General features: G+C 40.5%; 2 protein-coding genes across 2 annotated transcripts in view; both read right to left on the reverse strand.

The window, feature by feature from the left end:
- Positions 1-30: 30 nt before the first annotated feature.
- On the reverse strand, positions 31-13,440 carry ifih1 (interferon induced with helicase C domain 1). The gene is made up of 16 exons (XM_083681785.1): positions 12,930-13,440; positions 12,103-12,277; positions 11,712-11,918; positions 11,189-11,260; positions 8,103-8,347; positions 7,030-7,240; positions 5,525-5,742; positions 4,919-5,020; positions 4,642-4,765; positions 4,277-4,495; positions 3,880-4,136; positions 2,668-2,817; positions 2,281-2,442; positions 1,981-2,174; positions 1,233-1,326; positions 31-1,080 (listed from the first exon to the last, which is right to left on the reverse strand). Exons 1-16 carry the CDS (start codon positions 13,368-13,370, stop codon positions 886-888), a joined length of 3,066 nt encoding a protein of 1,021 aa, XP_083537911.1. The 5' UTR covers positions 13,371-13,440; the 3' UTR covers positions 31-885.
- Positions 13,441-16,016: 2,576 nt separating this feature from the next.
- kcnh7 (potassium voltage-gated channel subfamily H member 7) overlaps positions 16,017-24,548 on the reverse strand; it is a gene marked incomplete at both ends in the record, with an annotated part of 32,807 nt that continues 24,275 nt past the window's right edge. The window contains 8 exons of the mRNA XM_083682108.1: positions 16,017-16,274; positions 16,517-16,700; positions 17,973-18,129; positions 19,810-20,049; positions 20,225-20,324; positions 20,623-20,828; positions 22,726-22,978; positions 24,280-24,479. Coding sequence (XP_083538234.1) covers positions 16,017-16,274; positions 16,517-16,700; positions 17,973-18,129; positions 19,810-20,049; positions 20,225-20,324; positions 20,623-20,828; positions 22,726-22,978; positions 24,280-24,479 — 1,598 coding nt within the window. The remainder of the gene's footprint in view (positions 16,275-16,516; positions 16,701-17,972; positions 18,130-19,809; positions 20,050-20,224; positions 20,325-20,622; positions 20,829-22,725; positions 22,979-24,279; positions 24,480-24,548) is intronic.

Genomic DNA, 24,548 nt, shown 5'->3' on the forward strand with positions numbered 1-24,548 from the left:
AGAGAAGGAAAGGCGAACACAACGTACTGTAGTAATACAGTTTAATGTATAACAATTAGGCACATTAATTTTTAATTTTATTTGTTATTTATTTTGACGTTCAAGCTGATTTCTGCTTAATTTCTCTTAGCATTCGTGAAATTTGCATTCTGGATAAATATTCAGAAAGCCATGCATTTGGCGTTAACATTGAAAAGAGCAACCAAGGAGGCACAGTATGTGGAACAACCATCGTCAATTGTCTTTCCTTTAATTAGTGCCTTAGATTATCCACTTAACTCCCAAACCTGAGTACCCAGAGCAAACACAATATCACCATAGCCCTGCATAGAACAGGTATATCCCTTTCACCCAATAACCGTCACCTGTGTCATGGGCAATCTGATGCACAAATGTACAGACGATTAAAAGAAATCTCAGAACAGTGTATTTATGAATTTTTTTTTTTTTGGGGGGGGGGGACAGTTTAACGGCAAAAACACCACCACCTGTCTGCATGTCAGATGCAATGAGAGCATGTGTGCTGACAGGTGCACTCTGGTAATAAAGTACCACAGGGACAGAGGAACCTCCACAGAATCCCAAGAGAGAGGGAAGTGTGTGAAGTAGTTCATTACCATATTGTGTTTGATCTGTTCACGCTGTGTTAAAGTATCACCCAATATGTTTACTAACAGAAGCGAAATGCAGTGGTTTGACACAATCAATAATGGTCTTAAAAATGGATAAGTCACATTGTTACAATACAGTACACATAGTATTCACATTTGCAGCTTCCAGTGAATATTTTAGGGTAATTTGATTGGAAATCAACAACCACAAGTGCAGGCAACCACATGTATGTGCTTTGATTCATGAGTGGTAATTCTTATCGTTCTCAGGCTATTACATTGTTTCTTCATCCTCCGAGTCTTGGGCCATGAGGCGTGCATGTTCAGTGTAGTCGAAAGCAGGGAACTGGATGGCAAGCTCACTCCATTTATTATAGTTCTTCTTCTTTTCATCATAGGTCACGACAAAGTTCTTGACATGAAGACAAGGACACTCTATCCCCTTATAGAGCATAATTGAACCCCATCTCTGCGGTGGAAGAAATGAATGCGTGAGTCTGACATGTTTTTGTTTTAAGATACAGGTATATTCACTTACAGTACTTACAGATCAAGATCATACAGGAATATTAGAGATGTGAAGACTTTTGTTACTTAGACTTAGGCATCCCCCACACCTACCTGCCCACAGTCCTTGCAAGCTAAGATACCGTTGGCCTCGTAGTCCAGTAGTCTGTCTTGAAGTACGGTGTTTTCTCTTACAATGAAAAGGTCGCTGCAAAGAACAATACATTATTGATTCATTGATGCTATGATACACAGTATATCTGAATGCATATAGTACCTAGGATCCTTACCAATGGATCCTTATTATTCTTTGATCTATCACCCAGTCTGAAGCAGTATACATAGCATTAACATCTTCATGTTTACATTTACATTTATGGCATTTAGCAGACGCCAAAGCGACTTACAACAAATACATTTGTTTAAGTAAGTGAATCATCTATCCATCAGTCATCATAAGACAAAGTAATAAATGCTCATACCAGGAGCCATTGGCAGTCGTAATGCCTGTTATTAACAGGAGAGAACTTGTACAGGGGAGTAGTGGGGGTGAAGAGGTCTCTAGGGTATGGGGTAGGGTTAGTACAGGGGGGGTAGTGGGGGTGAAGAGGTCTTTAGGGGGGTCTTCATGTCATACCAACCTGTATGTTAACTGGTTTGATAGTTCTTGTCACACTTAACTTGATCAATCACTCATCACTGGGTGTTGTGAAAACCAGTTCCAAATGGTTGGCCTGATCAGCATGTTTCCTAACAGTCTAAATCTTACACCAAGGTACAATATAATACAAACTTCCACAGATAGCTTTGAAAAAAATGGACATTTTTTTTTTTTTTTTTGTACAATGTACAGGCACTGTACCTGAATTGTCGATTGACATTGACTCTGTGCATCTTCTCAATGATTTCAATGTCCTGGCCAGAACAGACTGGTTTGCTGCAGCCTCTACAGCTGAACTTCACTTTGGACGGACTCTCCTTTTTCATCCCTTTCTGCTTCTTCTTGGTCATTCGCACTCTCTCCTCCATTATGGCCTGAGTCTGATATTCCATGATCTAATAGAGGAGAAGGGAAAAATTCACAGCACATTATGTGGCTTGCTACAGTTCAGTCAGTCAAATACAATTTTATTTGAAGGTGGCAGAAACAGTTAAGACTTACCCGCTTCTCGTATTCCTCCTGATTCAACTTCTTAACTTTATCGATGGCGTTGCTCATCATTTTCTCCCGGTACTCGTTGACACACTCGCGTTCAGCGACCCCAGAGTTCTCCACCTCCACTAGAGTGTAAGTACTGTCCTCGGCCCTGCCTCTGCCTCTGGCCTAAAGGAATGTAACACATAAGAACAGTTCCTTACTCCATCTCTAATTCAAACTGCTTAACTCCACTACTGTGTGAAAATACAAAGCAAACTACATTGCAATGTAATACTATGTTAATGATACACTAATAGCAGTGTATAAAAGCAAACTCATCTGAACCTCATAAAATTTAAATTCTGGAAAGTTCAGACTTGGCACAAGCAGTTAGCCTCTGACATCACTGACCTGAATCATGGCAATCTCATTGGTCACAAGGCCGTATCGGATAACAAAGTTACACTCTGCTATGTCCAGACCCTCTTCAGCCACGGTCGTGGCAATCAGCAAGTTGACTTCACCAGACCGGAATTTGTTCAAAACATCCCTTTGCTCAGCCTGATTAAAACAGATGTGAATATATACACACACACACACACTTTATTAGGAACACCTGTACACGTTCTCATGGTGGAGGTGGTGTAATGGTGTGGGGAATGTTTTCTTGGCACACTTTGGGCCCGTTAATGCCAATCAATCATTGCTTGAATACCACAGCCTATTTGAGTATTGTTGCTGACTATGCATCCCTTCATGGCCACAATTTACCCATCTTCTAATGGCTACTTCCAGCATGGTAATGCACCATGTCACAAAGCAAAAGTTGTCTCAAACTAGTTTCATGAACCTGACAATGAGTTCAGTGTTCTTCCAGTCACCAGTCACTTCCCAGTCACCAGATCTGAATCCAATAGAACACCTTTGGGATGTGGTAGAACGGGAGATTCACAGGTTGAAAGTGCACCTGAAAAATCTGCAGGAATTGCGTGATGCAATCATGTCATCATGAACCAAAATCTCAAAGGAATGTTTCCAACATCTTGTGGAATCAATGCCACGAAGAATTGAGGCTGTTTTGAGAGCAAAGGGAGGCCCTACCCAGTATTAGTATAGTGTTCCTAATAAAGTGTTTTGTGTGTGTGTGTATATGTGTGTGTGTATATATATATATATATATATATATATATATATATATATATATATATATATATATACACACACAAAGAGAGTGTAAATGTGCAACATTTATGTAAATAGTGTAAATTATGTTAAATAAATGACCATGATGTGTTTTGTGTGAGCGATATAGAGTTCTGTTAGTGTTTCCTGTCAAAAGTCTGAGAGTGCAACTGATAGGCTAGCTAGGCTACTGTAATGTATGCTTTGAGCAGATGGTTTTAATGTCCTTGTCTGGTGAACTGTAGCTTGTAGCTTGTCCACTAAACTAGCTCAAACTGTTCAGGGCAGAAAAAGGAACACTGGTGAGGGAGCTTTCCAACACTACATTTGCTTTCTGACACAGTGCAACTCATGGGCTATGCTACGCTGATATGCTATGCATTGAACAGATGGGCTATAGTAAATTCAAATTGGCCATAAAATGGGGGAAAATACACTCACAGAGGTCATGGGTTTCACCACACTCTGGTCTCCACCTCCAATGACATGGCAAGCTTTTACTCCGACCTCCTCAAACTTGGTGTTCTCCTGAACCCATTGGCTTAATGCAATGGCACTGCGACGTGTCTTGATGAAAATGATCCCTCTGGCTTTGTCTCTACATGTAAACTCCTTCAGGATCTTGGTTCTCAGCTCAAAGAGGCTTTTATTCTCATACTCTGGATGCTTCGCCAAATCCTGCAGTTTGACTTTGTTTTCTGCAGAACATTGATTTAGAAGGAGTCAATTCAAAACAGTTCAAATACGGTAATTCATCTACAGTTTTTTTTGTAGCAGGCTAGTCTATTGCTACTGTATGTAGAACAACTGACATTAGTTACAGTATACTGTTCAGTACCATTGAAGAGTACGAAGAGGAATCTCTCAGTGTCAGTGATTATTATGGGTTCCTCTTCGTCTGGAGGAGCCTGTTTCTTCTTCCGCTCCTCCTCATAGTATTTGTCCAGGAAGCTGAATGCATCACACATGCGGATGGTGTTGCTCTGGCACAGGGCCTCGTTGTACTGCCGAAGATGCTCAGCGCACACTCGCACTTTCTGTTTTTCCTCTTTTGCAGCTGGGGGACCACAACATTTTTAAATAGTCAAATTACAGAGTGTTTCTTCATTTAACTCTGAAGTTTGGTATGAAGAGTGGGTGTGAAGTGTAAGACTGCAACTCTTCTTAGGAGAGGATGAAGAAAAAGGATGTGTCACATCTCACCATTTTGCTCTTTTTGGACCACCCACTGCTCATAGTTCTGGGTGCCTGGGTCACAAGTGGGGTTGAGCTCAGCATGGACGTGGATGGCATTCATGATGCCTTTAATCACATCCCCAAATGGATCCTGACAAGAGAGGGACACAGTTTATTGATATATATAATTATGATATAATAATACAATATCATTTATGATACAAGACATACATGTAGAAGCTTCTATGCAGTGTGTTAATGGACACATCTTTCTCTCTACTACAGAGTATAATGGGTAGGCTACCTCTTTTCTCTCTTCAGCAGTTGCAATGTTTTTCACTGGTTCTCTTTTGTTTTCCCCAAGGTTACCCGTCATTATTTTATAGGCATCCAAGTTAGCGCAGATCTACCAAAGACAAAACATGGCAGCAAATATGATGACGTCTCATACAAGTCAGGAACCATCAACTTCTCTACCAGAGTTTAGCAATGTAGGCAATTACAGTATAATGTACGTTTACCAATAATCACAATACGTTAGTAATGTCTAAACTATTTTAACTTCAGTATGACCAGTAGAGAGTTTAAGCAAAAAGCTGTTTTCAATCTTTTCCTCTGTGGTAAAACTATGAGAGGCATCATGACGTTTATGGCTGCCTGGTGCACGAGGGCCATGTGGAACATTGGAAACAGCTTGGCCTGTTGAGCAGGGGACTAAATGAATGAGGGATGGAGTATGGGCGGTTCAGGGCTTGACCGGGACGGAGGACTGTGTTGAATAAACCAAGGGAGGGAAAGAATGAGAGTGAAGAATGTGTGTGTGTGTGTGTGTAAGAGAGGGAAAAAGGGAGAGGTAGGGAATGTGTGTGAGAAAGAGAGAGAGAGAGCGGTAGAAGTGCATGCTATTTACTCTTAGAATGTGCTCCTCTGCTTTCTCCATTTTGTTGGCCCCGCCAACTCCGGGTGAGGCGGTCAGGCCCAGGATCTGTGGGATGGGCATCGGATCTTTCTGCTCTTTCTTTAACCTGGCATTCTTGTGCTTCTGCTTCAAGTAGCGAATCATGATGTGGTTGTAGACCCCTCCCTTTTGTGTGTGGTGACACTCATCAATCACAATCAACGACAAATCTACAGTACACAACAGAAACAGACAGCAAGAACACCAATAGTCAAGTCTGTGAATTTAGGGGGTTATTTTGGTTTGTAGCTACCAAGATAATGAAACATTCTTCATTAGTCCCAGAAACTCAGACTAATCCCTTATTGCATAGTACTGGGTGGGTCCGTTCACATTGCTGCAGGGTTCAAAAGGATAAGGTTCTCCCCTAGCATTACTATTTTCAAAATGGATTTTGTTTCCGTTTTCTCTGCCATCAGTTGTCCTGTAAATATAGAGGTGGCTTATTTGCACTCACAAATTAGACTACACCATTTCTGCCTCTGTTTGGGTTCCTCCGACCACACAAAAGCCACGACTTTTCAAGGAACTCGACAGTGCAGTTTAAACCACAACATCTCATTATAATGTCGCCAGAGGACATTCCTCAAAACAGCTTTAAATGCGTATTTCACAGCAATGAGAGACGTGTGATGAGGAGGTAGGAGGCATTCACAAATACAACTTTGAACAGGGTGTTACAAATACATCCCCAGAGGGGCACAGAAGTCTGGAGTGGAACGTCGAGTCTGACGCAATGACAGAGGCTCTCATGTGAATTTGATCAGGCATACACTGGTGGCTTGAACAGAAGTGTGGCCTGGAAACCAGCAGACACACACACACACACACACACAAACAATCTCTCAGGCGTTTCAACAAACAGCATATGTTCCACTGAGAGGGGTATTCCACCTTGGACTGGAGAGTGCCAGCGAGAGTGGCCAGGAAATCCGGAAGCGTTTGACTTTGACAAGAACCTGTCAGGTGAATTCTCAGTGGAGATGCAGTGAGTTATCCTGTTTACTATCCGATCCAAATCACCTCTCAGCGAACTGATTCAAGAATAGTTTTCATGAAGGTGAATAGACTTGATATGATGGAGCACAAGGCCAAAGACTTGACAGTTTGATTTACGTTTGCATGGGATTAGGAATGTATGCATTTCATACATGTGTATACTATAGGTAACAAAGATTTGGCAAATGAACCAATAATTGGAAATTTGTCCTCTTGCTTCAACCCCCTACACACACACACACACACACACCCACCCACCCTGAGAGAGAAACACACGCCCGAGGCACAAACACCTGTAGAGCAGTTAATGGGCACAAGGGCACAATGGCAGTACTCTGGTTGCTGGCCTGCCTCTCTAACCTCTAGGCTACCTCCCGACCCCCATGGACATTAATGTTTCATGAAATATGCATCATACTATTGAAGCAATTGAGCAACTCAAAGCCAGGTGACTATACCTGATAACTGAATCCCATCGTCATCTCCACTATTGGCCCTCTCCAAGTAGTTCTCCAGAATCTGGGCGGTACATATGACTATGTCGTTTTTTTTGACAATCTCTGTGAAGGAAATTTTGAGCTGGGAGTCTCCACTAACTCTCTCCACTCTGTATTTGTGTTTCAGAAACTTCCAGAACTCGGTGGAGTAATGCTGCTCCACCAGTGGCACCTGAAGGAGAAAATACAGTATCACAAAAACTACAGGTTAATGACATCACACTTTGAGGGTCTGCCTCACTACAAACAATGTTGCGTTGGATTTCTAGTATGCACTGTGTAGCGGGTGCACACGCATTGGTTAAGTTCTATATGTTTGAAAGGCTTCTGGTGCCTCTATTTATGAACTGAGTAAACAAAATAGAGTGTTTGGATTACACTGACAACACTAAAGTGCATATGTGTACACTATCTTAATGGCGTGATTCACTTTGTTTGAGACAGGATTTCAAACTGGCCGGGCAACAAGTCGGCATATTTAGTGTTTTAGTTGGGGAGGTTTGAGAGTTATTCCCCCCACCCCACTTAATGAACAACCAAATCATATGCTGGGTTTTATGCATATTTCTCAAATTGGTAATGGATTGGGGTCTTTCAATTGCTGATAGTAAAGATAATACAGAAGTAACTTACAATATATAGCAATATACAATACAGTATACTGTATTCTCAGGGATGTGTATCATGGATCACTTCTATTACAAAAAAGAAAATGTTTTTCAATATGTGTGCTGTGGTGTATATATATACGATAAATCCTCAGACTAAGAAAGAGGGCATGAATATCTTTGCCAATGTGACATGTGGTAAAATGGGCTTCTTATTACTCTGAACATATCATTTGTGGTCAGAGGAGCCACATGAATTGTGTTATCCCCAGTTCTGTACGAGCAGTGCTTTCTTGTGATCCTTACACATGTAGCTATGCTACAGTGTGAGCATGTGCGCGCGCACACACACACACACACACACACACACACACACAGGTTGTATGCATGGGACTTATGTATGGACAATGGAGTGATATACAGTACCTTGTTGACCAGGACCACCACTTTCCCTGGTTGTCCCTCTCTCCTCCTGCTGTCCAGATGTTCTTTGGTAATATAGACTGCAACTCTGGTTTTACCACTTCCTGTAGGGAGGCATATGATGATGTTTTTCCCCTCCAAGGCGGGCTTTGCGACATCCATCTGATAATCTCGGAGAACAATGTCAGCTTTTTTGGGGCCTCCTGCAGCAGCAGCAGCAGCTGCGGTGGTGGTGGTGTCACTGCAGTCTGTAAAGTAGAACAGAGGTTCAGACCAAAACTATTATCCACGTCAGCAACCTGCATTTAGGAGAAACAGTAACAACATTCACAGTTGGAAAGGCTTGACCTGTCATTGCTTGGGGTTTGCTACTAAACTGTGTCCTCAACCCTGTGGTTAAAACAACATCATATACATAGTCAACTTGTTAATCTACCTACTCAGACCCAGACTCTCATTATGTTCAAGGTCATAGTACTGTCTCGGGGAGCAGTATTAAATTGGACTGGTGCAACACAAAACTATGGAGATGAAGAGATAGGGGCCTTAACTAAATAGGAAGTAGACAATGTGCCCTCTATAGTTCCCTGCTCATTTATCAGCCATTCCCAGACCCCAGACTTATTATGAAGGAAATTCCACCATTAGCTATGCTCAATAACATGTCAATAAGACAGTCATCCCACAGGGTCTGCCTCTCTGCTTGATGCAGAAAGCTGAAATGCAATATATTTTATGTAGTTCAAGAGTAGGAGTAGGAGTAGGAGTATGTAGTAGAGCAGCACACATTCTATTAGTTTATGGAAACACAAAGTAACCTCAGACGTACTGGCTCTGTCCAAACAAGTCATTCTGTCCAAAGTAATTCTTCCTTCTTCTAGCATTGTGACTGCCAATAGCTCCTGGTCCTAGCATAGATTACTTTTTCTTATGATGACTGATGGATAGATGATTCACTTACTAGACAAATGTATTTGTTGCAAGTCACTTTGGATAAAGGCGTCTGCTAAATGCCGTAAATGTAAATGCAAACCAGTCATTCTGCCCAAACCAGTCATTCTGCCCAAACCAGGCATTCTGCCCAAACCTCAAAGACATAGATTTACTAAATAATGTGACACATTGAAACTAATTATGACCCACTGTCTTGATAGTGAATTTAAAAATAATATTTATGCATGCACGAAAACAGATACACTGTGGTGTCATCAGAGGCTTGTTTGACTGGCAAGAGCTGTCAATGTGGATGTCAGGCTTCACCTGGCCGCATCCTCCTGTTAGCCCACCTGTCAGATCACATTCAACTCCCCTGACTCATCACTCCAAATAACCATTATGACACCAGAAATTCTGCTGGACTAATGCCATCAACAGTCACTGACACTGGGAACCATCCAGTCCCCAGAATGCAAGCCACCTACTGGAATGAACAAGCAGGAATGCTTTCCTGGAATGGAAATACGGAAATCAAGCCTTCAGCAGTAGTTAAACACAGCGGTAACAATATTGCTAAACACATGTGATGATAACATCAAGCAACACACCATTATCATTTGACCTACTGCTTGCAGATTCATGGTTGAGTATATTCTACTAAACACAATTTCTTATCAGTAACACTTTTTGTTTTACTGAATGACATTTCATCATACTGAATCATCGAATAATGTGGACCAACTAACTCTTCCACTACTTTCTGCAGTACTACAGAATCCAGTACCATAGAGTCTAAACAGCATGTGTTTGTAATTGAGAGACTTGGCTATGCTTTGTACTCTTTAACCTCTGAGTGGTTTGTCATGATACACATGGAACATATTGGCTGAGCCAAATAGGACAAGCTGTAGGAACTCTTCCATTCATTCAAACTGCCTTTTTGTTAAATTTTCCAGCTACCCTAAGAGAGCTACAGACTCCCCACTCCTCTATTACGACAAACCAACGGCAAGATCCGTTCATGCTCTCAATCAAAATGATCTAGAACATATGCAAACCTGGCCAGCACAACTCTATATAATATTTATTACTGTAGAGATAAACGACTGCTATCACGGCAGTGTCAGTAAAACAACTATTACTTTCCTCAGGAAATTTGACTCAGTGAGGAGCTTCCTGCTGACCTAAAGTAAACGTATTAAATGAAGAAGTGGCCGAGACATTCTCTACTCCTACATACAGTGCCTTCAGAAAGTATTCAGACCCCTTCACTTTTTCCATATTTTGTTGTGTTATAAACTCAATTTAAAATGGATTAAATTAAAAGAATTTGCCATCAATCCACACACAATACCCCAGAATGACAGTGAAAACATGTTTTTAGAAATGTCAGTAAATTTATTAAAAATGAAATACAGAAATACCTCATGTACATAAGTATTCAGACACTTTGCTACGACACAATTAGCTAAAACTCAATAAGTTGATTTGAGTCCATCTTAATGCAAGGATTATAGTTCATGCAATTTTGGAATTTATATGTTTGTTTTTATATCTGATTTGCATAGGAATCAATTACAGACTGTGGATCAGGTTGTCATTACAGGAGTGTCATAGCAAAGGGTCTGAATACATGAGGTATTTCTGTATTTTAATTTTAATAAATTTACTGAAATTTCTAAACCTGTTTTCGCTTTGTCATTCTGGGGTACTGTGTGTGGATTGATGGCAAATTCTTTTAATTTAATCAATTTTAAATTGAGTCTATAACGCAACAAAATGTGGAAAAAGTGAAGGGGTCTGAATATTTTCCTAAGGCACTGTATTTCTATCATTTCCTCACTCTACTCAAAAATGTTTAACACTTCAAGATGAATACTAGCACAGACACGCTATAACCTAATCCAGAGATGGCTTCAAATAGTGTGACTCTTTGATGGTTCCCAACTCAGCAAATGGGGCAGGATTGATGTCAGACAGAAAAAAAGAGCCTCTAAAATGAAATCCAATTGCATAACATTCTTAGAACAATTTGTTCAAATAACTAAGCAGATTAATCTGTTTTCCTAAAATTAACAGGATGTGGAATGGATCAGGGCTGCTTACAGTACCAGTCCCTCTACTTCCACTTAGCAATGGTCATGGAACCTTACCTGACTCTGAGAGATTCAGGCTGTTAGCAGGTTCACTTGATTCCACTTGTTCTCCATTGTCATTATATAGGTCTGAAATATCAATTAAAACTTGATTAGACAAATAACATCAAAAGGTGAAGTCCATCAGTTGTTTTCCACATTAAATTATTATTTTAAATTAAATGGGCACAATTCCATTTGTTGATTTTGGTACATTTTTCTGAATAACTATGCTACTATGTATTGTATTTTCTGATTTCTACTGGTACTGCTTTCTTAAAGAGCATCTGGACAACTATTCCAGGTCCACACTGCTGTATGAGACTGATGCTTTGACTCAAATGCACTCTCTTCTGACAACTTTGGATTTCATATGTTCTTCATTAATGCATAGAGGATTAATACAGGGCAGGGATTAAAACAGAACTACACTGTCCTATGCGATTCATCATTACAATCATTATTACTATAACTAGTATGAAATATACACTAATGTACATGTCAATGATAGAGTAGGACTTGGTTTGGGTTAATATTCCACCTATAGTATCAGAAGCAGCCTCTGAGGGCTCATCCAGACTCCTCTGTGTCACACTGCTGTCCAGCAGCTCCAGCCCTAGACCTGGGGAAACAGACGTCTCTGCTCCCATGGGCTCCTCCTCCACGGTGGCATCATTCCCATCGTTCCCCGGAGGTTCGTTCACTTCCATCAGACCATGTGGCTCATCGCCCTCTCCTGTCGCTGGGTCTAGAATGCGAAAGCAGAGGTTCAGACTAATGTTAACCACATCAATGAGTACAGTTTATATTATTAATCTAATAAATACACTCAAAATGGTGAAAGGGCAAGGGATGTTGCATGATTTATTCACTGCAACTATTCCTCAATTTCAAATGAGTTTGATTTGATGAATCCTAATACAAGGTCTTACCTTTTGCATCATTGTTGGGAGGCTCGCCTATCAGTTCCTTGTACAGGTCAGTGTGTTCAGTATTCTGTAATGCTTTCAGAAAGGTGGAGAACCACCCTGGTGGAAATCTCACTATTCTTCTGAGGAGTTCACGCGCACCATTAATATTTCCCTTATTTGTAGTTTCAGATAGTATCTACAGTAGAACAAAAATATAATGATTTTAATAGAATGTGACAGAGAGAGACCTATAGGCCAATCAATCATGAAAGATTGACAGATGCCAACAGCTGCTCTGTAATATTAGTGGAACTAGTCTGCCCTCCTCTGGTTCAGAGATGTACTACATAAACATGGATACATTGTTCAGTAAAACATTACTCTATGATCTACAGTATGTTCACATACTAGTCAGTCTACATCTAGGTAGTCAGCCTACATCTAGATTGTTGCATTGTGAGTACTGTACATGTTAACAGTATGTTGATACCTGTTTGAAGTTTCTGTAACATTATGCATTGGATTTGTAAACTCCCCCCACCCTAGAAATATTGCTTTAGATACTGTTATCTTCATTGTGAGTTTATTTGCTCGTGCTTGGTATAACAGCTAAACCTACAGTAGACCTTTGACAGTTGTAAGAATGTCACAATGTAACAATAAACGACTACATTGTTACAGTACACTTTTGCTTACCTGCCTATGCATTATGTAAATAGATACATTTTAGCGTTGCCCGTAGTCGTGTTGAAAACATCATCCAGATAATTTAATATGTCAATTAAGTCTATTTTAACTATTTCATGTTTCCTATGAGTTGTAGACTAATGCGACATGGACCTACTTACAAGTTCACGGTCTTCTGCGGTGAGAATGTCTAAATGAAAACAAGTGTGGCATACGTCAGTAGTCTTCATTTCCAAAAGACTTGGGGACAGGAGTTCAATGAGTCGGACACAAATGTCATTCTCTTCCTCCAAAGCGGGATTTGGGGGACTATTGTCCACGTAACTCGCTGCATGTTGACAGCCTCCAGCTGAAAGTGCACTCACAAATGTCCTGAACCAACCATCTGGGTGAGGCTTCTTGATGACTAAATCAATAAGTTGGTCGACTGCTCGGTAGTTGCTCTCCGTCTTTGCCTTATTTCTGACCATATCTTTTTGGTCTGTCGATAGGAAGTCCAGATGATCCAGAACAGGCTCTACTTGAATGAGATGTCTCAGTCTGGGTCTGAAATCCTCAATGAGACTAATCCTGGTATTATCTATGTCAAAGGCCATTTCCATGTAATAATATCACTCCAAAAGCCAAAGTACAGAGAGTCGGATGCAAAGCAGACTACCGTGAACAGCCTTTAAAATTCATGTGACTCAACAGATATTCTCTTGTAAAGAAATGGAGGACTTTCAGTTTCGTTTCTCTACAATCTCGATGATGCACTGATATAAAAAAAGCCACTAGGGGTCCGTATTGTTCAGATATCAGAGGGGTCGAAAAATATAAGTCTTCACCATCCAACTAACTCTGTGCGATAAAGGATACACAGGTAAACCAGAATGTTCCAGATTCAACAGGCTGATCTACAGTAAGTACAAAAATCTCAAGGCATTTTGTTTCAAGTCTGACCCAAAAAAGCAACCCCATTGTGTCACTGCAGGCCGACTATCAATCATGTTGTTTTTTCCTGCCAAATTCAAATACATATATTGGAGTCTCAAGATTATACAGGATGTTTAAAGTACATTGGTGAAGTGGCCATGCATGTAAAAACATTCAAAGCGATTTTAACATGAAACAATGAATTGTACCATGACAATGTATCCAATATACCTCTTTATTCCTTTAAATAGTTAATTACCTTATCAGCTATGTCCTATACATTATCTAAATACTTCAGAGTAGAAACCTTCAAATAAGTGTAGCAGTAGGCTTCGTGGCGAACTTCGAAAATGCACCAAAAACGTGAAATAGACCACAAAAGTGTATCAAAGCTCAAGGTAGTGCAAATGTGCAGCAATTCTTACTTTTTTGTTATTGTTTATCAAAGCATATGGTGGACACAGACCGATTTATTCTGAAACTTTCCAGGGCATTTCATTCAGGCTGCAGCATAACACAGTAGCCTATATTACCTACTCATTTTAGGGGATGTTCTAACAGGTGACACATTGTGTACTAATCCATGTGAAAATAAACATTAATGTCTTTAAATATTTGGTAACAATTTACATAAACTGTATGTTCATAAAGCATTCATTACACCTTTATAAGCACAATATGACATATTATGTAGGTAGTAGACCATTACTTAAGCTTAATGAAGCTTATTCATAATGAACTTGTGGCAAAAACATTCACTTTCAATAAGCACATTACATGTTAGCTACATACTATATACCTGTAGCATTATTAAAGCTTATTGCATAATATATGCTTTATGAATGTACACTTCATTAAAATCATCACTAAATATTCTAATTCTTTTACTACAACTCTGCATCTTTCCTAAGTGCTCGTCCTATAGCTTACAGTCTTCCTTATGCTTTACGTCTTGAAAGTTTTAGTTCATTGGTACATGCAATTTACTGGGCTGTCCTTAGGCCTATTACCTTATACAGAGGATAGGTTTGTAGCCTATAGAAACAGGTGAAAAATGAGAAAAGCACGACATTTTCAATAATGCTTGTTGTACAGCAGTATGTATTCTGCAGTACAATGGGTGCCAAACGTAAATATATGAGGAAAGAGAATGAATTTGCTATCAGCAGCAATTTCCTAAGTATTCAAACTAATTAGTGCAATACTTTTTTCTGATGGTGAAAGTTTTTGACATAACAAAAGCTCAGCCATTTGGAAGTTCTTCAAAAGTAAATGTTTGCATTTTCATTTTTATTGCTCCCATCGTTCCAAGACAAACCTACAGTAGTGCTACCACTAACATATGAATGACACCCTTCCCCCAAATATATTTCTCAGGAATAAAAAAAAAAAAAAAGAATACATTTACATATTTGTACATCTTTCTTTCCTAAGAGATGTTATGTGCATTAACTATGAAAACTGTTGGAAAACAATGTGATTTTGTTGATGTATAGAATGAGCAGTGTGTAGGCTACATAGAGATACTGACTTCATATTTGGATTTAGTTACCAGGCACACTACCCAATATATCTTGTGGGCCTATTGATTTACTAACAGTTATGTGTTTACAGTCAATACTAATATGCAATTAGATAAAGAAACCAAAAACCAAATGTCTGAAATATTTTGACATTGTCATCATTATACAGTATATCATGAGCTAATTTTGGTTCAAATAAGAAGTGCAAAAAGAAACATACTAACACAAAATTGAATGCACTGCCTTGTAAACATGCCAACATCACACTTGCTTGTCAGAGGCCTGACTCCAAGTTAACATGCGACAGAAAACACTCTCAAACATGCACGTTAGCTACTGTGCCTGGACAAGCATGTATGCATGGTGTCTCTGCTGCTGGCAGTGGAACATCAAGGGTGCATGCGCATGATTAAACATAATGCACATCTTCTAAAGAAAGAAGAAGAAAAAATACAGTATACTTTACATATTGCAATGCAATAGTCCATTAATAAACCCTGAGTCACACTTCAGAGAAGACAGGCAAACAGAAATAACGATCGGTAACACTCTACATGAGGTTTCTTCAATACCTGTGTAGTAATGCTCTAATAATCATAGATGATATAACAGTTCTTTCCCTATGGTAATGACTCTAGTAACAATATTGTAACATGCTGGAACAGGAACAGTCCTTATTCCGCTTGTGTAATTGCAAAATCTGCACAAGCGGATTCCAACTAGATACAAAAATTGTGCTGTAACAACGTTGGTACAATAATGTTACTAAAATTACAGCATTACTACATCAGTGCAACTGAAAGTCAAGTGTTATGGCCTCGGAGGTCCTGGGTCCAAGGCTGGTCTATGTATCCCAGTGTTGTTGAGGGATGAGTCTGATGGTGAGGAGGTTTCCACTGGAAGAAGGAGGGATGTTGAATGTTGATGTGCTGTGGTAGGGTCCTGTGTGTGTCTTTGTACAAGCAGTACTGTAAGGCTATCTTCTAAGGTTCCATCCGTGTGAGCTGAACCTGACAGTGAGTCTTTGGATTCTTGATGGGACTTATCCAAGTTCAGCTGTTCAGTACTCTGAAAAAAATACACACAGCACACACATAAGCAGTTGCCTCTTTCAATGTAAATTAGCTGTCATCATTTTATTCACCACCACCAACATTTGAACGTAATTCAATGGAATGATACAACACAATTTAGTTCAGTGGCATTTCAAAATAGATCACTTCACGTTAGGCATGATCTTCACGAAGGTTTCTGTTTTCAAAAAACCTTGCAATGTGTTATTGTTTGACTCACAACAGTTGAGTTCATACTTGTGCTGATGACTGGCTGAAGTAATGGCTAGTGGTCAAAGCAGCAATTGGCTGGACCCTTACAGCTGGCCTCTGATAGTCTGGACTGGCAGTCACAGTGCTGTAGGCTGGAGGTCCCAGAGTGGACTGCCTCTGCAGTAGCTGCAGGATGGTCTGAATATCTGATGTCATCTGGGACTCGAGCCTGAATACACAGCGAGAAGACAGATATATGTGGTTATCGTTGGTTATGTAGTGAATTACTGGAGGATACGGAATGATATTTAAACATAGTCAACAGCTACCATTTTAGTATGATCACTTAGTTGAATATGTGCTCTTTAGCACTAGAGGGAGCTTATGCTCTACTTTGATCATGAACAGTAGTGTAGGATCACAGTATGCCACCTTGAGAATGTATTCTGTCAACTGTCTCTCTCTTATACAGTGGTAGGCTGTTGCTCTCTCTGAGGAGTGATACTCCCAACTACTAATCAAAAATGATGTCATCCACATTAATTCCTTATATACTGTATATCCTAGTATATTGTATTACTAGAATACTATTCACACTATGGTACATTTCAAATGTGTTCATAATTTTAATCAGATCCTGATAAATCCTAGAAAGAGATAATACAATAGGTATGCATTCTGCGCGGTTACATACAACCTAGTGTATTTTTCGTTGCTATGACTATAGCCTGACCGAGGAGTATGACGTCCTAGCAATTACGTCGCCTTGTCTCCTTGTCCGACCAATGGCTATTACCACTGAAAAATACTTTAAATGGCAGATACATGCTGCTGAACCATCACATCCTGGTTCCAAACAATGTAAAAACAGGGTCAGAGAGAGTTCACTAGACAATGTGTCTTAATTGAGATGGAACTGTCTGTCTGTCTGTCTGTCTTCCAGTCTGTCTCAGTGTAATGCCGGCTGGTGTGTTGTTACCCATTTGTTTGCCTGGGGAAATAAGGGGGAATCAAAAATATTATTGTACAGTGAACAAGCAGCTCATTTACATGTTGTGATGCTGCCTGATTTCTGATTGTATTATCTGGGGAGTGTGCTGCCATTTATGGTGTAGTTTTACAGCCATCCGTCTGGCACTGTTTCAGACCCTACGTGAGTTCTCTATTTGTCATCATGAGGTGCCTTCAGTGTTACAACAATGGGCTTTTAGTGATACTTCAGAATTTATGTTGCCATTCTGAAACGCTGTACAGTAGAAAAGCCAATGACATTTTTATTTTTGTTTTAAAAATGTTTTTATTATATTTATTTATTTATATATATATATATATATATATATATATATATATTAAATGTATTTATTAGCCCAAGGACTTTATAATATTAATGTTAGTACTTCGTCTTTCATTACTGGGGCATTAGCTTGATAGCACCTATCTGTGGAAGCCTATACTCTTGACAGATCAGAGGTCAGAGATGGTCGAGTGGATGTACATGTACCTGTTTAAGTGCTCTTGGAGGTGATCCAAGCGTTGCTCCACCTCACCATACGTGATTTCGCTCGTAGAGTCGTCCTCCCCTCTCAGCTCTTGTGTTTGTGCTGACTCATCCAGGTAGTCTGTGGGCTTTTCGCCGGGCCATTTATCACTGCACAGATCTGGTGAGGGAAGCAGACACACATGACTTACTGTATAGCCTAACATGTGGGTCAGCCCATAGTAATCCCTAACCAACCAACCACAGAAATAGAACCCCATTAATATTTGGTGGAAAGTTGTGTGTATTTAATTTATTAGCCTAGCGTTGCAGCTGTAGACTTGCTATTGCAATGTTTTGTTAATGTAGACAAGGTAGCAGGACATCCAGATTGCAGGCTAACTCTGGTGTTATCTCTGCTAGACACCTGCTAGTACTAGCCTTCCAATCATTCATGCTGGTGGGTAACAGGACCTCTTTGGTGATAAAACTGACAGTCATGGCTAGTCATGTCTTTGTTTTGCCTTTATCTGCTGTAGCAGGTGCCGCTTTGACGCTCACACAGGACTTTCAATGGTTTGTTTTTGGACGGAAGACTCTTTGTTGTCTCTATCATCTAGGCCTACAGCACACACAACCCAAATGGTTGATAGCCATCTTGGCTCTAGTTCAATGTTGAATGAGAATTGCAAAACCCACATGGATGATTTCACTTTGAAATGGAGATGATGGGGTTGGTTGCAGTATTTGCCTGAATAATCTGCCTGGTACAAGACACCAGCTGACCTGATACTATACCTCTAACCATGGCCCTGTGTTGCCGTCTATTGACTGTCTATTGAGCCTTTTGAATAAGTGGGAATTATCTCATATTTATGGCGCTATGTATGGTTTACTCCAAAAATAGGGGATAAGGTGGGCAGCATGAAAATCGGATGTTGTTCTCCCACAGTCGTCTGAAGGCATACTGCTGTAAGGTATTACATTCCTCAGATGAGAAACAACTAGGACATACCGTGCACATTTGGGGGTGAGAGCATGTGACTCAAAAGCGGTAGCTACGGCAGATTTTCTTAAAGCCTCTAAAAAAGGCCACACTGTGACTAAGCCGTAGATGGAAGCTGGCTCCACTGAGACTCTTCTCAGTGCTCCTTTTGATGGGACAGTTACCATCGTAAACACGGCGGTAGTCTGGGATTTATAAAGAGGATTGATATAGTGGGAGGCTAGTGGAGGTAGAAATTGGAGGACGGGCTCATTGTAATGCTTGTAATGTAATGAGGAATGGTATTAACGTGTTTGCACGCATTACATTGAGGCCTCCACCAGCCTCCCCTGATTGATACTGTATGATCAAGGTGCATAATGAAGTCTGCTATAGTGTGCTGGAGGTCCTGTCTTAGACCCACTGACATCTCTTGGTATTTCAACCCTGCATGATGCTTTTTATCTGCAGCTAGTTGAAACAATGACCCGTTCCTAAACCTATTTCTATGCTTGTGAGAACACTGACTTTTGAAGGGAGGGGGTGGGGGTGTAATTGGATGATGTTCACCATGATCCTCTTAAAGGAGATGTTTACAACTGTGGGTTTTCATTTCCCCACTGTCATAAAGACATTCCGCTTAGGATACTTACAAGGTCCCTAGTCCTGACCTTAAAGGCTTTTTAGTTGAGAGAATGTACAGTCCATTCGAAATCAGATAATGAACTGTTCAGACATTTTAGAGGGTAGTATGAGTAGACACTAAAGATGAGTGTTTTGGTTTGGTATTTGGTTGCCCTAATCCAACAACAGGAGTCAATGTCTGAGCACCGTGGGTTATCTATGTCTTTCTCAATAATGAAACGCTGAAGTTACCTTCAAAAGAAGTTCTTCTCTCCATGCAGTCCCTAGCCTGGATGTCTCCAGTGGGGTTTGTGTCTACTAGCCCCAGGTTTGGGCTCTCTACGGAGGGACAACCCTGGATCCCTGTCCTCGAGCTCAGAGACCTCAGCTCCTCCTTCCCTGAGAGTTTCATGTCTTCTGAACCTCTCTTTAGGCACGAGTAACAGTCCCTCTTCTTCACAGAGTCCTTTTCCACTTCCTTGTTGCTCCCCCCTGTGGAATTGTAATCAACAAGAGTCAGTGGAACACACCGTTCTCTGTTCCAGAGAGCACAGACCTCCTCAGGGAGAGAGCCGCTGTTCAGTAGAAAAATAACAACGAAGAAAACATTTCTACAAAGGCAGCACTTGGTGCAGATTCTATGCTTACTTCGGTGTGTGAGACCCACCTTCTTTAGATGGATGTGGTGTGAAGGAAATTCTTCTGCTTCTTCTGCCCTTTGTGTCTTCTTCACCATCTGAATCACTGCCACCTTGACAATAATTGGGCTGCATAGATGCAAACATGGTGAGATGGTGAGAAATATGCCTAATTCATAGGGATGCATGGAATAATTCTACAAAAGACTATTGTAGACTTTTCAGGATGATGGAACATTTGTCATTAAAATACACAAGGCACCCTTCTGGCTCAGCCACTGCTCACCTGGCCTACCTTTGTTTTAGCTGAGTATTCTATTATTGTGACTAATAATGGTCAGAATATTCTCGAACTTTATTTATGCCACAGATTAGCCAACGGCTGATCAGGCTTTATGACCATAAGTGCCATTTGATGGAAACGTACCTTAGCATCCTCGTCTCTTAGGTTGAATGTTAGCTCCAGGTTAGTCAGGAAGTAGTCAGCAAACTCAGGGTACATGTCCAGCACCTCTAAGAGCTCTTCCCGTTGGATGGTGTGCAGGTCACAGTAACTCAGCGCCCTGACATCAGCATTGGACTTCCCAGGCTTAGCATAAAGGTGGATCATCTCTCCAAAGATGTCATTCTTCCCTGTTACAAAGTGGATCAGGTGAGGTTCTATTCAATACAGATATTTACTAAGAAATGTAATGGTAAATACAGTACACAGCAAGAACCTAAAAATAGACTTGAAGCGTGAAACACAGCTCCCACGTCAGGGTTGTCTGAATGCGAAATGCATCACAATAGAATGCCAGACAAAGTCAAGTTCCACTCATGAAGCATGCACTAAAATGGAATAGTGGAGAAGTTTTGCTTCTCAAAAAGCATCATGTGGAGTGATAAATTGTTTGAAAGAAAATGTTCTGTAAGACTTTTTCTATGCCTAGTTGTTATTACTGGTTTATATGTGACACTGCAGCTTTACCCTGGCTCAGACCTTATTATGTCAGGTGTTGCTCTAGGGAGCTTTCATTTTATGAAAAATTGTCCCTTTCATCTTGGCTTAGCCTCCAGCACCTGTGTAATCTAAGAATACATTTCTTATTTATTTGGGGGGTCAATATGGCCAATATGTAATGATGCAATGACGCAATACTGGTTCTATCAATTAATGTTAACAGCCATATTTCACAATCCATAACATCCTCTTTTCCATCCCCTTTTCCATTTTTCCTCAGCCAATGTATCTGTTCTCTGTTCTCTCACTGTTGGGGCTATTAAAAGCCCAGAAGAGCTAGACAGTGACAGCTATTTCACTGTGCTCTTTGAAGTTGCCAAACAGTCTCACACAGAGCCACTTAATAGAAATGTCAGAGTTGCTACACTGTCACATAAACAGTCCTAATGCTTTGAAAGACAGGACCTTAGGAGTGGAAGCTTACCTCAGTATTCTTGTCAAAATGTGTGAAAAAATCACATCTGGATTAGACATCTGGTTTAGAATGCACTCAAGTGTTCACTTCACACTTTGTACAAGAATTTTTTAAGATTATTTGTAGACAGAACATATTGTTCCAGTCAGTTCTCAGATTTGGACAAGAAAACTCCCACTGCACATCTTCTGCAGTGTATGAGTATGTTTGAAAAGCGACCCAGCTCGATCCCCACTAGGGAGGTGTATATCTCGCTGAACTGGCTTCTGTCTCTGCAAATATCATATCAGCAGGCAACCCGAAACTGGCTTGAACAAAAGTATTTAAATCGATAATTTAAATCGGTCCATCAAGCAAACACAACAAATCTGCAGATTTAATTAAATGCCCAACCAAGTATACACAACAAATAGGAGAGGAATTTAAATATGAATGCTCATGTCAGTATAAGTGCTTTCGAAACCATTGTTATAAACCCTCCACTGAGCACAGTTCTTGGGTTATTTAATTCCTGCAATGACATTAGGTATTTGCATAGCCTTGTGTTGCTAGAAACAATGTTGGAACAGTTCCAGATCAAGTGTAAAATTAAAGTGTGATATTGCAGTATGTCTCAAGGAAATGTATGACTATTTCACAATACATGCACAGTACTACAATACAAGTACAGTAGAGTATTTATGCAATTTCATATGAAAATTCTTCTTCTAGCATTGTGACTGCCAATGGCCCCTGGTCTGAGCATTGATTACTTCATCTTGTGATGACTGATGGATAGATGATTCACTTAAACAGGTGTATTTGTTGTAAGTCGCTTTGGATAAAGGCGTCTGCTAAATGCCATAAATGTAAATGTAAAAAGGTATTTGTCTTTTCATACCTCAAAACATTCTGTCAAATGAGCAATCAATGAGCAAAATCGTAATGAGCAGAGATGTTACACATTATGACAGAACATGATCAACCTAGAACATACTGTTCTACACACTAGCTTACTACTCATTAATCAATAACAAAATACACCTACAGTACAGACATCTTGAATACAGTATACTACCAATCAACATTACATTACGACGCAGCCTGTATAGTACAAGATTGACTTTATTTACCTAGAATTGCCACCACGATGTCCTCCTTCAGGATCTCGATGGAGCCACGGGACAGGAAGTACAGCGCGGTAAGGACGTCTCCACAGTGGACCAGGGTGTCCCCTGGAGGGGCGTGGGTGGTCTGGAAGCGCATGGCCAGGGCCCTCAGGCAGCCCTTGGTAGCTCCATGGAATGCCTTGCAGTCCTCCAGTAGACTCTGGTTGAGGTGGAGGCAGATATCTGCCTGCAGACACTCAGGGAACCCTTTTAACACCTACAGTGTGGAAAAATGGGATAATTACGATGCAGGTAGTGGAGAGTCGCCCCTCGAGTCAGCCAGCCATCCATATCTTTCATGTATGGTTTATTTGTTGTCACCCTTTTTTTTGTTAAGACAGGCTTTTCCAGTGTATCTCCTGGAAGGGAAAGCAGTCATAAAAACATCAAGATTTAGCTACTTACCTCATGAGTATATGATATATATATTTTATGTATCATGATATATGTATATATATATCATGATACATATATACAGTATGTGATATATGGATTGAGCATGGGCACAACTACTATATCCCATAGTGGGACTACAGTACATGCAAATGAATGCGATGATGTTTCAGCAATTGTTTCAGAAGTTACGCAAACATACTGTGCACAAATACGCATGCAGCCTTTTGCTATGTTTAAGAGACTAGCAGTGTTTGATAAACACACTGTAAAACAAATCGTTCAATCAGTGTGACCGTTCCAACTATGTTATGAAAGCCACGATTTGAGGTTTTAGTACAGTACACTGCTGTGTACTGCAGGTTGTGCTACAGTACACTGGAGTTGAAATGGCCTCTGCTAAAGCAAGCTCAAGCAGCCTCATGCAAGCCAATCAGTGGCATATGCCCATGGCCCACAGCAGCAGCTCAAAGCACTCTGTTAATGAGAGGCTGGCATGCAAGTACTGTAGAAGCGCTATACTGGCACACAGACAACATGAGGTGGCATAGCAACTCAAACACTACACTCCTTTGGTTGTTGCTTGCTTGTTTTCCTCCCACGATGACACATCCAGTACAAAGAGAAAATGACATATTTTCCAAACGTGTATAGGTACATATACTGTATCACCAATGGGTATGAAATGCTCAGTGTGGCTAAACCAAGACTAGTGATGGTGATGATGATGAAGATGAACATTATGAAAATGGTTACAATTCACATATGTACCTCCTACTCTTACCAGTGTCGTGATGTTATTCCAATTGAAAAGCAGGCAAGAAAAAGAAAGGTTTTTAAGCATTTTGCATGAGCATTGTACTTACATGGCCTTAAACAATTCAGTAATGGCTTTATTACAGTAAGATAATAGAGGCTTGTTTTGTCTACATGTTATATAATACATTGGTTTCCCAGTGCATATTATGTACAGACAGAGTGACCCAACACGTTTTATAACGTTCACTGTCTAGACTGAGGTGAGGAAGATTAAACTGTGGATTAAACTTGGATACTACGTGTATGCTTGCTGTGTAGATGCTTACTTGTTTTGATACTGCGATGCTTGTTGTTACGCCTGCTTACCGTGTTCATGTCGATGCCATTGGTGTAGGTCCAGGAGTGTTGGAAGTACTCCTCCAACCTCTGCCTCAGTGGGTTGGGGATCTGGTGGAAGCGGATGAACTCCTTCACCCTCAGCATCTGGGTGTGGTACCTGGCTGTGCCCGAGTAGAGCCTCTGGATGATGGCTGAGACGTTCCCGAAGATGCTGGCGTACATGAGGGCTGTAGAACAGAACAGAGAGAGGGGAAGTAGTAGTAAGTCACAATTCCTTTGTTACTTAACACTATTTG

The sequence above is a fragment of the Argentina silus genome (genome assembly GCF_951799395.1).
Source record: "Argentina silus genome assembly, chromosome: 12".
In the NCBI taxonomy this organism is placed as follows: Eukaryota; Metazoa; Chordata; class Actinopteri; order Argentiniformes; family Argentinidae; genus Argentina; species Argentina silus.

What these genes read in the sequence shown, in the direction of transcription:
- ifih1 (XM_083681785.1), bottom strand. Translation starts at nt 13,370, where the DNA reads ATGGAAATGGCCTTTGACATAGATAATACCAGGATTAGTCTCATTGAG. An exon ending in CTGCTGAAGAGAGAAAAGAG is followed by an intron (nt 4,766 to 4,918) that starts GTAGCCTACCCA and finishes CTCTCTTGTCAG; the next exon opens with GATCCATTTGGGGATGTGAT. An exon ending in CCTCTTCGTACTCTTCAATG is followed by an intron (nt 4,137 to 4,276) that starts GTACTGAACAGT and finishes AATGTTCTGCAG; the next exon opens with AAAACAAAGTCAAACTGCAG.